Source organism: Betta splendens, chromosome 9 (genome assembly GCF_900634795.4).
Source record: "Betta splendens chromosome 9, fBetSpl5.4, whole genome shotgun sequence".
NCBI classification, from domain to species: Eukaryota; Metazoa; Chordata; class Actinopteri; order Anabantiformes; family Osphronemidae; genus Betta; species Betta splendens.
In genome coordinates, this window is record NC_040889.2 from 13,192,517 (window position 1) to 13,206,142 (window position 13,626).

Below are 13,626 nucleotides of genomic sequence, written 5' to 3' on the forward strand. Positions count from 1 at the left end.
ACTTTCCTGTGTATAATCACATTCTCATCTGACTTTGCAGATTTGGCAAAAAGGTCAGGTGAACCATGAAACATCTGACCCACAGAAACAAGATAACATAAACCTTTAAATCTGAATCATTTGTTATCGACATAAAGCTCTTTTTTGTACAGGCCGAGAGGGACATTGGTGAAAAGAATCAAAGAAAGTAGAAATGTAAAAACAGGATGTGTTTTTTTAAGCACTTTTGTTTTCAGGTGTGTCAGCGGAAGACAAAAGCTGAGAAGCTTGTGTTGTTTTCATCTAAGACTTCATCCATGCTGAGCTCACAGTGCTTTGCGTTCGTGGTTTGATCCCCACTAACTTGCCCGAAGTGTCACAACTTGTACAGGCCATCCAGCTGCCACCTTAAGCTGTTGCTGATTTTTTCTTTTTTTTGTTGATGTCGTTGTTTTTGTTTTTTGAATATAAAGTGAACAAACTTCAACAACTGACTGCTGACTCATGTTTAGTTGGGTAATGGTTTGAGAATTTATTTTGTAATAAATGAGTAATAATAAAAAAACAAATTACTTTATTGCTCAGATGAGGAACGTGATGTGTTTTTATAATGAGACATTGTTACTTTGAGCGAAAAATATTATGAGATATTAAGAGCTTCATTGCAATTACGGTAATGTCTAAGCACCGCTATGAATCCTAATATTGCAGTGCTTCCTGGCGTGGCTGGTTCCAGTTGCGTTGACTTTGATGAATCTGTTTTCGACTGTATAAAAGTAACAAACGTACTAGATAGATAAAAGATGAGAACAGCGCACAGTAAGTCCGCTTTTAATACGTCGCTCTTTTATTCAGTATTACGGTAAAACTGGTAGACACGCCTTTATTCTCGCTTTCAGCTTGGATAGGTCGCCCCCTGTCACGTGACCCGGGACAGCAGGAAAAAGACTCGGGCGCAGAAGGAAGGGTGAGCAAATAAACAAGATAAATGGCAATAATATTTTAAGACGATACTGAGTAATACTTTATATTCCAGTGCCGTTCTGTTGGTTAGCCGAGCCGCTATGGACATTAGCTTGGTAGCACGACGCAGGTTAAGCAGATCGTGTTAGTGTGACAGCAACAGAAAGTGAAAATAGAGCATCACGTATTAAACACGTTGTAACAATAATCAAAGAGGCAAACGTCGAACGAAGCTCACTTCTGCTGTGAATCTGTGTTTGTCAGCCAACGCTCATGTTCGGTCGAAGTCTGAAGTCTGGGTTGTGGCGTTCAGCTGTTCGTGTATAGCTGCTAAATGTTCGCAGGTTGTTGAAATCCTGGGTCTCGTTACACAGTCATTCACGTTAATTAATCTAAAGCTCTCCTGGTTTCCGTCTCTTGGTTTACGGTCAGTTCTGCTGCGCAGGTTTTTGTTGTTTCAGGCCTCACACGGGAATTTCCCACCGACGGCCACTGACGTCACGACGCAGCGAAAGACGGCCGCGTAACTTTGACTTATTTTAACCTGTGAACAAGAAACGTGTCGGTTACTAGAGTTTCTGTGGTTGAGATGTTCCTTATAGGAAGAGTTGGAGCCCCGACACAAAGAAGCTGCGCCTCCGGTGTTTCTTAAACCTACTTTAGGTGTAAACATAGCAGCGTTTAAACCTGATCCTGATTTTCAGGCTCATCCAGATGTTGTGCAGATTCAAAAGCCAGATTTCTGTAATTTACTTTTATTTACAATTCAGTGAATGACTTTGCTCAGTTACCAAATCTACTGCATTCGTACAGCTCTGAGGTACTTTTACAGAATGATCCCCAGTTAAACGTTGGAGCCCCAAGTAAAAATGGTTTTTCTCCCAGTCTGACCTCCAGAAATGATTCTTTTGGGCGATGCAGACAGTCTCAGACTTCTTCACTGGAGTATTTACAGGTTCACCTTCAGTGCCACTCCGTGATCTCAGTCCTCCCATTGTTGATGAGCTGTTTGTGTCTTTTCAGGATCATTTGCAGCCGTCAGGATGCAAAGCACCACTAACTACCTGTGGCTCATCTCTGATCTTCTTGGTCAGGGAGCAACGGCAAACGTTTACCGCGGACGCCACAAGGTAGGAACTGAGCTACTGCAGGGGTCAGAGGTCAGTTGAGCTGAAGCCTCAAGGTCAGGATGCTGGAGGTGTGAGCTTGTGGTTCATGAAGGAATAAGGAGCATACGTACAGCATCTCTTCGGCTCGTCGCCACACATTGTCTGTAGAACATTCAAGCCTTCGGGCTGTGACTGTGCCACAGGGAATTTTCAATAAAAAACAAAAACAAAAAAAAAGCAAGAGGAGAATTCGCTGTGGCGACCCCTGATGGGAAAAACCGAAAGGAGTTACCTTAAAAGCGAGAGGACAAGTTTGAACCCGTTACTCTTGTTTGGATTGTGGATCAAATGACTCATTTCTTTTGACACCTTACCTCATTCAAAGCGCTTTTAACAGAGGTGTGGCTTGTCTGCACAATGATGCTGCATTACTGCGTCAGTGTTGGAATGAAGCTACCGACAGTCACGTTACATGTTCCCTTTTGCTCCTTTCAGTTTCAGGCCAGTACAGATCATGTAACAACTCCATAACGGCTTTAGAGTCATGTTGGTCTAAGGTTCCTCCCACCGAGCTGTGACTCGTGTTCTGACACAGTTGGCTCAGCCCATCATGGACATACAAAGAAATACCAACACAGCTGTGCAGAGTTAGAGTGAAGATGTATGAGATCTATGAACAGAGCTATTCAGTTAATAACAGCAGATAACTTAGCTTCAGTCAGAGAACAGTCAGAGTTCTGACTGGTATTTACAGCAGTGATAGGAAAGATGAAAACTAAAGAGAAGAGGAAAACTAAATAATTCATAAAGTCATTCAACAGTGTCTGACTAGTTCTTTATATGGGAATCAAAGCCACATTGGGCCTCGTCAGGTAGAAGCTGTAGTTTGTGTCCTCTGGTCAACACAGAGGAGAAACGTGACCTTGTACAAACCTGTTGTGTTCTGTGTGTGTGTCTGTAGAAAACAGGGGACCTTTACGCTGTCAAAGTCTTTAACAACCTCAGTTTTTTGCGGCCACTTGATGTCCAGATGAGAGAATTTGAGGTTCTGAAGAAACTAAACCACAAGAACATCGTCAAACTCTTCGCTGTGGAGGAAGAGGTGAGCAGCTGATCTGAGTTCAGCCAACACCTACAGAGTTCAACTGGTGTTGAATATGTTTGTGGATTTTTCCATCATTGGTTGTTGCCACAGCTGGGTTTACTATGAATCACTTTCCTCTCAGTCCAACACTCGTCACAAGGTGCTGGTGATGGAGTACTGTCCCTGTGGAAGCCTCTACACTGTGCTGGAGGAGTCGTCCAACGCTTACGGACTCCCAGAGGACGAGTTCCTCATCGTCCTCCATGACGTCGGTGAGTAAACGTGGAGAAGCTCTGGGCCAAGACATCCACCGGTCCCGACCTTCTTTCACTTATGACCCGTATAACAAACTCACAGGAATGAGTGATTCGCTTACTGCGTTCTACAGTGGCAGGTATGAACCACCTGAGGGAGTACGGCATCGTCCATCGGGACATTAAGCCAGGGAACATCATGAGGGTGATTGGAGAGGACGGACGCTCCGTCTACAAGCTGACAGACTTTGGAGCAGCGAGAGAGTTGGAGGACGACGAGCAGTTTGTGTCTCTGTACGGCACTGAGGAATATCTGGTGAGGAAGAGGCCGGAGCGTGCGGTTGGTGTCACGGCATCGGCCTCGGCCTCGCCGTGGGGTTCACGCCTCTTCTTCCCCGCAGCATCCCGACATGTACGAGCGCGCCGTGCTCAGGAAGGACCACCAGAAGAAATACGGCGCCACCGTGGATCTGTGGAGCATCGGGGTCACGTTTTACCACGCCGCCACCGGCAGCCTCCCCTTCAGACCGTTCGAGGGCCCGCGCAGGAACAAAGAAGTCATGTAAGACCCGAAGCCTTGGGTACGAACTGAGAAGCAAGATGAGGTTTGACTGAGCTGTTTGTTCCTTTTCAGGTATAAAATCATCACAGAGAAGCCGTCCGGCACGATCTCGGGGCATCAGAAGTGTGAGAACGGGAAGATCGAGTGGAGCACAGAGATGCCGGTGTCCTGCAGTTTGTCCAAGTGAGAACGCGGCTGGCGCTGCACTGGGCACCGCGGCCCGTCGCTCCCTCTCACGTCACACTGTCTGCTGTTGCAGGGGTCTCCAGAGCCTGCTGACTCCGGTACTCGCCAACATTCTGGAGGCCGATCAGGAGAAGTGCTGGGGCTTCGACCAGTTCTTCGCAGAGACTAACGACATCCTGCACCGGACTGTGGTCTACGTGTTCAGTCTGCAGCAGGCGACGCTGCACCACGTCTACATCCACGAGTACAACACGTAAGACTTTACATCCTGACCTGAGGTCACATCTGTACATGGATGTGAATATTGATGAATCAGTAACCAATTGTTACTGTGCATAAAGTGTGCATGAACTCACTTTATGGATATATATATATATATATATATATATATATACACAGCAGCTTGTCAGACCTGTTGTCCTTCACTTGTCCACAGGGCGGCGCTGTTCCAGGAGCTGCTGTCCCGCAGGACCAGCATCCCTTTACACAACCAGGAGCTGCTTTACGAGGGCCGCCGCCTCATGCTGGACCCTAACCGCCAGGCCATGACCTTCCCCAAGACCTCCAGGGACAATCCCATCATGCTGGTCAGCCGCGAGTCTGTGGCCACTGTCGGCCTCATCTTTGAAGACCGTACGTAGCTCCAGGTCAAACACAAGTGATGCTGTGGAACGAGACATCAACTCTGCATGTTTTTCTCTCTGCAGCCAGTCCTCCCAAAGTTCAGCCTCGATACGATCTCGACCTGGACGCCAGCTACGCTAAGGTGCAAATGTGACTGATCTGGTGTTTAGGTTTTCAGTAGTTACTGGCTAATCGTCTTCTATTCTTCGCTGCTCAGACATTCGCAGGCGACGTTGGACATTTATGGAAAACCTCAGAGTCTCTGCTGGTTTATCAAGAGCTCGTACGAAAAGGGGTGCGAGGGTTAATGTAAGTTTAGATGGTCTCTGTGTGATGATGATGATGATGATGATGATGATGATGATCATGATCATGATGATCATGATGATGATGATGATGAAGAGCTTGGTGAAGTTGTGTAATGTTACTGCATCATCCTTGTGTCCAGTGAGCTGATGAAAGAGGACTACAGCGAGATACAGCACAAGAAGCTGGAGGTCTTCCATCTGTGTAACTACTGCACACAGATCCTGGAGAAGACCGAGCAGATGTGAGTGAGCGCACAGAGACACGCTGACGCCGGCCGATGCTCAGACTGAGTGTGACCGTTCCCGCTGTCGCTGCACAGGTTTGAGGTGTTGGTGCAGGCCAACCTGCTGTCGACCGAGTACGACGAGATCTCAGACATGCACAAAAAGGTCCTGAAGGTGAGACGTCGCTGTGACACCACGGCCGAAGCATTTAGAAGCTAAACACACTGAACCTGAGTCGGACAGCAGCTGTTTGGGCTTCGTCCCCTTTGGGAACCTTCATACATCCCCGCTGATAAACTGACTGTGGTTTCATTAGTAATGATTTAAAAGTGGGATCAAATCAGGGTGATGGCGGATGTGCTCAAGGTGTCATTTGTGCAGATCTCCAACTCTTTGGAGCCCATCGAGCGAACAACGCAGGACATCAAGGCCAAGTTCCTCCCCGGAGGCCCGCTGACCGAGGGCTGGACTCAGCAGGTGGGGACACACCCCGAGGACAGGAAGTAAGTAGTTCACTGAGCAGAGACTCAGATGGAAACGCTGGCGCCGTGTAACGACAAGCTTCGCTTTGCAGCGTGGAGAAGATCAAAGTGTTGCTGGACGCAATCACGGCCATTTACCAACAGTTTAAGAAAGACAAAGCAGAGAGACGTGAGTTCAGCAGACGCAGATTTTCATGTGAAGGATGGACAGCATTCACATGCTTTTATGTCTTGTGATCAGGTCTCCCCTACAACGAGGAACAGATCCACAAGTTTGACAAGTAAGAGGCCTGAGCTCACAGGTTTTCACCGGCTGTTTCCCATCGCTCATGTGTTTTCGCTTGTGTGACAGGCAGAAGCTGGTCCTCCACGCCAGTAAAGCCAGAACCCTGTTCACGGAGGAGTGTGCCATGAAGTATCGCCTCTTCATCTCCAAGAGCGAGGAGTGGATGAGGTAAAGCCTCTGACGTTGGCGCGACCAGCAGCGCACGCAGCCGTGTGACGCCTTTGTGTTTCCAGGAAGGTTCATCACGTGAGGAAGCAGCTGGTCACGCTGTCCGGACAGCTGATCAGCATCGAGAAGGACCTGACGGTGCTGATGGAGCGAGCCATTAAGGTAGAGGCGGTCAGCGAACGCAGCAGGAGGCTTCGTCTGCCTCGCAGGCTCAGGCTGCAACGTCCTGAGCAAGAAGACGGGAATGGGTGCAGTACTACCAGTACTAATAGTACTGCACTGGTAGTAAAGTAACCGGTACTAGTAGTACTGCACTGGTAATAAAGGAACCAGTACTAGTAGTACTGCTCTGATACAGTATATACTAGTAGTAAAGAAACCAGTGCTAGTAGTACTACACTGGTATATACTAGTAGTAAAGGGACCAGTAATGGTAGTACTGCCCTGGCAATAAAGGAACCAGTACTAGTAGTACTGCTCTGATACAGTATATACTAGTAGTAAAGGGAACAGTACTGGTAGTACTGCACTGGCAATAAAGGAACCAGTACTAGTAGTACTGCACTGATATATACTAGTAACAAAGAAACCAGTACTAGTAGTACTGCACTGATATATACTAGTAACAAAGAAACCAGTACTAGTAGTACTGCACTGATAGTAAAGGGACCAGTACCAGTAGTACTGCACTGGTAGTAAAGGAACCAGTACTAGTAGTACTACACTGGTATATACTATTACATATATACTATACTACTACCTTCTGGCTTTTGCTCCCTGTTTCTCCTTCATGTTTCATTGGATTTATTGGATATTTGTGGCTAATCCTCGACTCAGTAGGAGCCACAGCAGCGGCTGAAGCCTTGTGTGTGTGTTGCAGCTGCAGGAACAGCTGCCTCAGAAGGTTCTGCCCCTGGTGTCCAGCGGGATGAAGCCTCAGGCCTACCTGAGCCAGAACACCTTGGTGGAGATGACGCTGGGGTAAGAGCTGCATCGTTTCATGCGCTGCTCTGTCACTGCATCACGAACACGTCTATGAGCAAATGCTGCGTTTCAGGATGAAGAAGCTGAAGGAGGAGATGGAAGGCGTTGTCAAGGAGCTGGCGGAGAACAACCATTTCCTAGAGAGGTCAGACCACAGCCCTCAGCTTTGTTTCTGTCCATTGGGAACAAGCCTGGTTCTGATTCCCCCCATTATCACAGGCACAAAGCTCTTCCACCACACCACACCATCCAGTAAATGATTCCAATGCATCATATGGATTTCTAAATAGAATTTCAGGGATTTAAATACACAATAAATTCTAGCCTTGAATTTATTTAAGATCCAGCGGCGATACATCTTGGTGGTCTGTGCTGTCTAAGACTCTCACATCTTCTCTCCTTCAGATTTGGCACCTTGACCCTGGACGGAGGCCTACGAGGCTGAGGCTGTCCCCTCAGCCAATATGTTCCCCTTATGGTGTAAATACTGTGGGACTGTCAGCTGGTCACTAACGTACTGTTACTCTCAACTGCATCAACATTTCAAGCTGGCAATCAATGAAGGAGCGCGTCTGTAAAATCTTCCTGTCACAAACATTTTAAGGTTATTTTACCTAATCTGAAATATTTGTGGTTAAGGGAATTTTTATTCACAATATTTATTTGAAATATCAGCAAAGTTGGAACAAGTGTATGGAAATGTACACTTGTACAGTACAGTTCAGTTCAAGTTAATTCATTTTTTTAGGGGAAAAAGGATCTAATCTTTAAAGTCCCGACTTTATTCTGATTTAAGATCCCTGAATTAAACGACGTACCTTCGTGTGACTGGGCATTTTAAGGGCTTTTCAAGTTAAAGGACTTGATGGAATGTTAATTAGCTGAATATTGGGCTTGAAAAAATTGGATTATTCCTACACATGATTTGTACCTTTTCAATCTAAGTCAAATCCCACAATTCACCAGAAACTGTAAAAAGCCATCTCTGCATTTAACTTAACTTCATGTTTACTTGAAGGGATTTTACTTAAATTGTGCAGATAATCCATGTTCATTTGCATTACACGTTCATTGTTTACCACATGAATCCATTACTTTTGTTACTCTTTGATTCATGTTTAGTTCTGTTTGTCTTTAGTTGCTTCATCTACTCTTGTAAATAAATGAATGCTGAGGCTGGAGCAGTTTGTTTGTCCTCTTTTTACCTCCTGTTGTGATGAAGCTGGTTCTGGTATTAAGGTTTAGTTGAGGAACTGAAGTGGAACTGTCACTTTGGTCTTTGAGTGTTTCTCATCACAGACTTGGGAATCATTTGTTTCTTCCTTTGCCTTCTTTCCTCTTGGCTCTCTCCTCCCTCCCATCAGCACCTCTCTTGGTTACCCGTAGCAACCAACCTGTTTCCCCTATCTCCCTGGCACTGCAGTTGCCATGGTGACTTGCTGCGACAGCAACCCTCGTCAGCATCAGACCAATAATTGTAGATGGACAGCAGGGTTTCTTTTTATAGAGCAGCCATGTGGCCGATTCTCATCATGCTGTGAAAAACGTAGATTTTATCCTGATCCTTATCAATTAGTATATACAGAGAAATTAAAAACATAATAGGAAAATATTAAAATAAATACCTTTATATTACTATGATAATTATGTCTAATATCACTACACAGTCTATTATATACTCTGTTTATTAACTGTTAACTGGCTGAATCTGAAGCAGTTGCTGGCCACAAGCTAAACCAGCACAAGTGGTTTCATAAATACTGTTCCTAGAATTCACCATATTCTATATTCACAACCAGAACCTGTTGATCCAGTTGGGTTTTCTGACACCAGGGACACCATCACTGTCCACTATCATTACATCCTTCAGCACATCTGCAAATTGTTTCTCCTAATGAAGACGCCAGATTAGAATCCGACCAATCAGAGACGAGCCCAGGGAGGCGTTGGAACACAAGACCCAAACCCATCTGGAAACATTCAAACTTCAAAGAACCACGGAACCACAACATGGACACTTTACATCAGAGCAGCGAGTCGGGTTTTATCCGCGTGTGTCCAGCTTCTATCACATCACGCTAGTTTGTAGCTTCGGTACTGCTCTCTGTTCGTGAACCCGCCCGGACCCCAGCGCCGCTCGATGCGCCCCTGCTGCTGTAAGAAAACATCCATCCTCCTCTTCATCGGCAGCAGCAGCTTCATCCTCCTGAGGACCGGACTCCGACAGCCATGACGCCCGCCGCCTGCACGGAACCACAAGCTCCCCTCTGAGCCGGTGAGTCCAGCACCAGACCCGACTTAACCAAGATCCACAACCGCGCATCACAGGTGTTCGGCTGTTCGAGCGCGGCGGACATGTTGAGGCCGGACCGGATCCATGTTTACCGATACGAGCTCGATGAGGCTGACGGCACCGCGGTCCCGAATCTTTACTCCTAATGAGTGCGCTCGAACGGGTACATGTACCGCCGTACATACAGTACCGGTACCGGTGCCAGTCCTACGTTCACCGACCTGACAGGATTCATGTTATGTTTTTTTGCGTTTGTACTTATTTAATGGATTCTTAGGGGTTCTTAAGAGATTCTCACGGATAACGGAATAATTCAGGATTTGTCATATTTGTCGTTTTAATGTTTTAAATATTGGTGCAGATGTAAACACGTACAGTGTCTGGCCCCAGTTCACTGCATGTACCACAACAGACCAACAAAATTCAGCATCAATTGACTGAAATACACGATTTGTTTGTGGTAGTTTGATTAAAGTTTGCTTTTATAGGTTGAATGATATTTGTTATTTGTGTAATAACTGTAGAACTAGAAACTCAGCTTAAACACGAGGGGAATAAGACATAAATAAAAAGATATAACCCTTTATTGGCATTATAACATATGTGTTAGTTGTTCTAGTCGCTATAATAATATAATAATAATAATAATAATAATAATAATAATAATAATAATAATAATAATAATAATGGGCATTTGTGGACAGTGAAATTGTTCTAAACAGGGCTCTTCAGTAATTTAACGGTAACTCGATTTCTTCACAGGTTAATCAGAACTTAAAGTTGTCACTGGCTCAGTCTTTCTGTTAACAAAATGTTCTGGCACAACAACAATTAAAACAAGTGAATAAAAGAAAGATGAAAACAGTCCAGGTTTTCCAGCAGCCTGCAGAATGAACAGGCCAGAATTAACACCGCAACAGATGAACGTTGTATTTATTACAGAAGGTGAGAATAAATACTGTACATGATGCTGGTCTGAAGTCACTTGGTAAAGTCTTACCATTAACTGTCCTGGTCGTTGTTAAGCCTGTTGTCCAGCACACATCTGTACACAGTCCGTGGAGCTGGGTTACACATAGCCTTCAGTCAGGCTGGATCCAGTTGCCATGGAGAAATCCAGCAGTGTAAACACAAAGCCACTGATAAACCAGGCTTTGCCCCTTGGGCTTGTTCACATGTTAATGGGTGACCTCAGAGGACGACTGAACCTCTGTGGACGCTAAACTGGATCCCTGTGAAGGTCTAATGAAATCATCCAGCAGTGCAAGCCACTGATGGCTCAGCATGTGTACGACGGTCGTACAACAGATAATCAACGGTGCCAAACAGGATGCACAGCTCAAACTAAATTCTACCGCCATGTTAGAAATGTTTCACAGAGAGACGTTATTATGAAGCCTTTTAGTCAGTAATTCATAGATACTACACATCAACAAACACAGACCTGTTGATTGACAAATCTATTTGCTACCAACTAATCCACTAATCAAACCACCAACCGGCCCAACAATCATCCAGTCAAACTAACAAACAGCAAATGGAGGAGGTTGTAACATTTACAGTAGTTCACCAGGTCGTGGTGCATTTGTGCCTGAGAAAAGGCACAAACCAGACTGTGCCGGAGTCCAGGGCCCTTCACCCCAGGTCCAAGTACAGATGGTGTTGACCCAAGGTCTCCTCTGTTAACCAGCTTCTTCTGCTCTGTGTCCACAGCTCCTGTCTGGTGCAGCAGTGTAGCTATGGTTTATGCCCAGTCACTGAACACAGCTGGTGTTAAACCCTCCATTTATTCTCCATCCATCACGCATCAGATGCCCTTTAACTACTCAGAGAGGGAAAACTCCACTGTCCTGGCATCTTTACGCACCACTCCCCTCTGCAGCCTCGAGGGCTCGTCTCCCAGACGGTTAAATGGGACTGTCGCCTCCTACGAGCTGGTTCCAGGCGAGGTCGCCATCCTGGGCCTGGTGTTCGGCCTTCTCTGGCTGGTCTCTATCCTGGGAAATGCCCTGGTCTGCCTGGTGATCCACCGGAGCCGAAGGACTCAGTCCACTACCAACTACTTTGTGATGTCTATGGCCTGTGCTGATCTGCTGATGAGCCTGGGCTGCGCACCCTTTGTCCTGCTGCAAGTGGCGTCGGGGCGGTGGCCGCTGAGTGCCGCCGCCTGCAGGCTCATACGTTACCTGCAGCACCTGTGCCCCGGAGTGCAGGTCTACGTCCTGCTCTCCATCTCTGTGGACCGCTTCTACACGATTGTTTACCCCCTCAGCTTCAAAGTGTCTCGGGAGAAAGCCAAGAAGATGATCTTGGCCTCATGGCTGTTCGAAGCAGCCTTCGTCTCGCCCTGCCTCTTCTTCTATGGATCCTCGTCCATACACAGCAGTCATTGTGACTTCTTTCTTCCAGACAGCTGGGGCAGCATAGCCTACGCCACCATTCACCTCCTGTTTGGGTTTTTGCTCCCTGTGGCGCTGATTGTGTCGTTCTACCAGCGGGTGATCCGCTACATCTGGAGGATCAGTGCTGATGGCCACACGGTTCGCCGGACAATGAACATCGTCCCACGGACTAAAGTGAAGACCATCAAGATGTTCCTCATGCTCAATTCCGTTTTCTTCCTCACCTGGACGCCTTTCTACATCGCCCAGCTGTGGCATCCAAGCGAGTCGGACGGACCCAGCAGACAGGGGCTGCTCTTCTTCACAGCTATCGCGTGGATCTCCTTCAGCTCCACGGCGTCCAAACCGACCCTGTACTCTGTCTACAATGCGAACTTTAGGAGAGGCATGAGGGAGACCTTTTGCATGTCATCCATGAAATGTTACCGCAGTAACGCGTACACCATCACGGCAAGCTCTCGGATGGCTAAAAAGAACTACGTGGGTGTGGTGGAAATCCCAGTCCAAGCCAAGACACTTCCCAAAGACTCAGTGTATGAAACGTTTGATCGAGACGCGAAGGAGAAGAAGCTAGCCTGGCCCACAAACGCCAACCCGCCCAACACCTTTGTGTAAATGACAGATGCTGTGAGGTAGCTGAGGGCTAGCGGCTAGCTCTGAACCCTACACAAACAAACCACAGAAGTAGAATGTGTTCACTTTGTGCAAAGGGCTTTTTTCTGAACACAAAACCACACGTTTGTAACAGCCGACCTTTTCTACCTTAGAGCCGAACCATGAATTATTCTGTGCTGTGTTTTGCCACTGATGTATCAGATTTAATGTGTTTTGATGTCAGCTTGTTAGCTAGCTCACTGTAGTCTGTGGCCATCTCTCAGTGAACTGTTGTAGTTCATTCTTACCTGTAGACGCTGACGGTTGAGGCCATGTGTTCACACCAACACAATCTGCTCTGCTGCATTAACTGTGAGTGTGAGTTGACGAGCCAACGAAGCTGTAGAGCCCCAGGACCTTTACGGGAACTCACCTCCAAGTAGCAGCACAGTGAAGGTGAAAAGGTCAACCGTTACTTCACAGGGCCAAAGGATGACGATGATCAACTACAAATGAAGCCTGCAAAAGTTTTACGAACCTCCAAAACATCCACTATCACAAAAAACGTCATGGCACAAAGTGACACCAATGCTTCGAACTCAAAAGGCTCTAGATCATTGTGAGAGGAGCCATCGAATCTTCACAAAACAAGTTGAAGCACTGAAATGAGCACTAGGATCTAAACAGATTCACTGTTTTAACATGAAGCCTCCAAATCTGTCACAAATGTAGGTGAATCTGTGCCTCTGTCAGTGTTTCTACTCCATTCAGCCTCAGCTCTGTGTTGCTGTGTTTCCTGCCTCACTTCCTTCCACAGCCCCGATGCTACTGCTGTAATGGGTCGGGCTCTGCTCCTCGGGAGGAGAACAGTGCTGAGCCTCCTCCATCCAAAAGTCCAACTCTTCAGCTTCTGTAACCGGTTCTGATACTTTCAGCAGCACTTTGAATGTTTATTAAAGCCATGAAAGACCATGAATGTTGTTGTGTATCTGTGCCAGAGATGAGGATCCGATCACATTTAAAACCACTTCAAACAGAAACTATTATGCCTGTTTACTGTAGATAAACATCCTTCAGTCTTGGGTTATCAGTTTAATCCTTATTATCATTTCTTCGTTGTGCA

The 13,626-nt window shown here is 46.4% G+C and overlaps 2 protein-coding genes across 2 annotated transcripts; both read left to right on the plus strand.

Moving 5' to 3' along the window:
• Positions 1–815: 815 nt before the first annotated feature.
• tbk1 (TANK-binding kinase 1) lies at positions 816–8,395 on the plus strand. The gene is made up of 21 exons (XM_029160305.3): positions 816–946; positions 1,966–2,072; positions 3,013–3,153; positions 3,278–3,407; positions 3,524–3,705; positions 3,791–3,951; positions 4,024–4,134; positions 4,211–4,390; positions 4,574–4,770; positions 4,845–4,903; positions 4,979–5,070; positions 5,210–5,311; positions 5,390–5,468; positions 5,676–5,797; positions 5,869–5,945; positions 6,018–6,057; positions 6,129–6,230; positions 6,296–6,392; positions 7,111–7,211; positions 7,288–7,359; positions 7,620–8,395. Exons 2-21 carry the CDS (start codon positions 1,986–1,988, stop codon positions 7,657–7,659), a joined length of 2,172 nt encoding a protein of 723 aa, XP_029016138.1. The 5' UTR covers positions 816–946; positions 1,966–1,985; the 3' UTR covers positions 7,660–8,395.
• A 527-nt stretch (positions 8,396–8,922) lies between these two features.
• On the plus strand, positions 8,923–13,479 carry gpr19 (G protein-coupled receptor 19). The gene is made up of 2 exons (XM_029160306.3): positions 8,923–9,489; positions 11,221–13,479. The coding sequence occupies exon 2, from the start codon at positions 11,247–11,249 to the stop codon at positions 12,522–12,524; it is 1,278 nt and encodes a 425-aa protein (XP_029016139.1). The 5' UTR covers positions 8,923–9,489; positions 11,221–11,246; the 3' UTR covers positions 12,525–13,479.
• Positions 13,480–13,626: the final 147 nt, after the last annotated feature.

Coding starts and splice junctions, on each gene's coding strand:
- tbk1 (XM_029160305.3), top strand. CDS start 1,986: ATGCAAAGCACCACTAACTACCTGTGGCTCATCTCTGATCTTCTTGGT. Junction 2,073..3,012: donor TTTACCGCGGACGCCACAAG/GTAGGAACTGAG, acceptor GTGTGTCTGTAG/AAAACAGGGGACCTTTACGC. Junction 5,798..5,868: donor ACACACCCCGAGGACAGGAA/GTAAGTAGTTCA, acceptor TTCGCTTTGCAG/CGTGGAGAAGATCAAAGTGT.
- gpr19 (XM_029160306.3), top strand. CDS start 11,247: ATGGTTTATGCCCAGTCACTGAACACAGCTGGTGTTAAACCCTCCATT.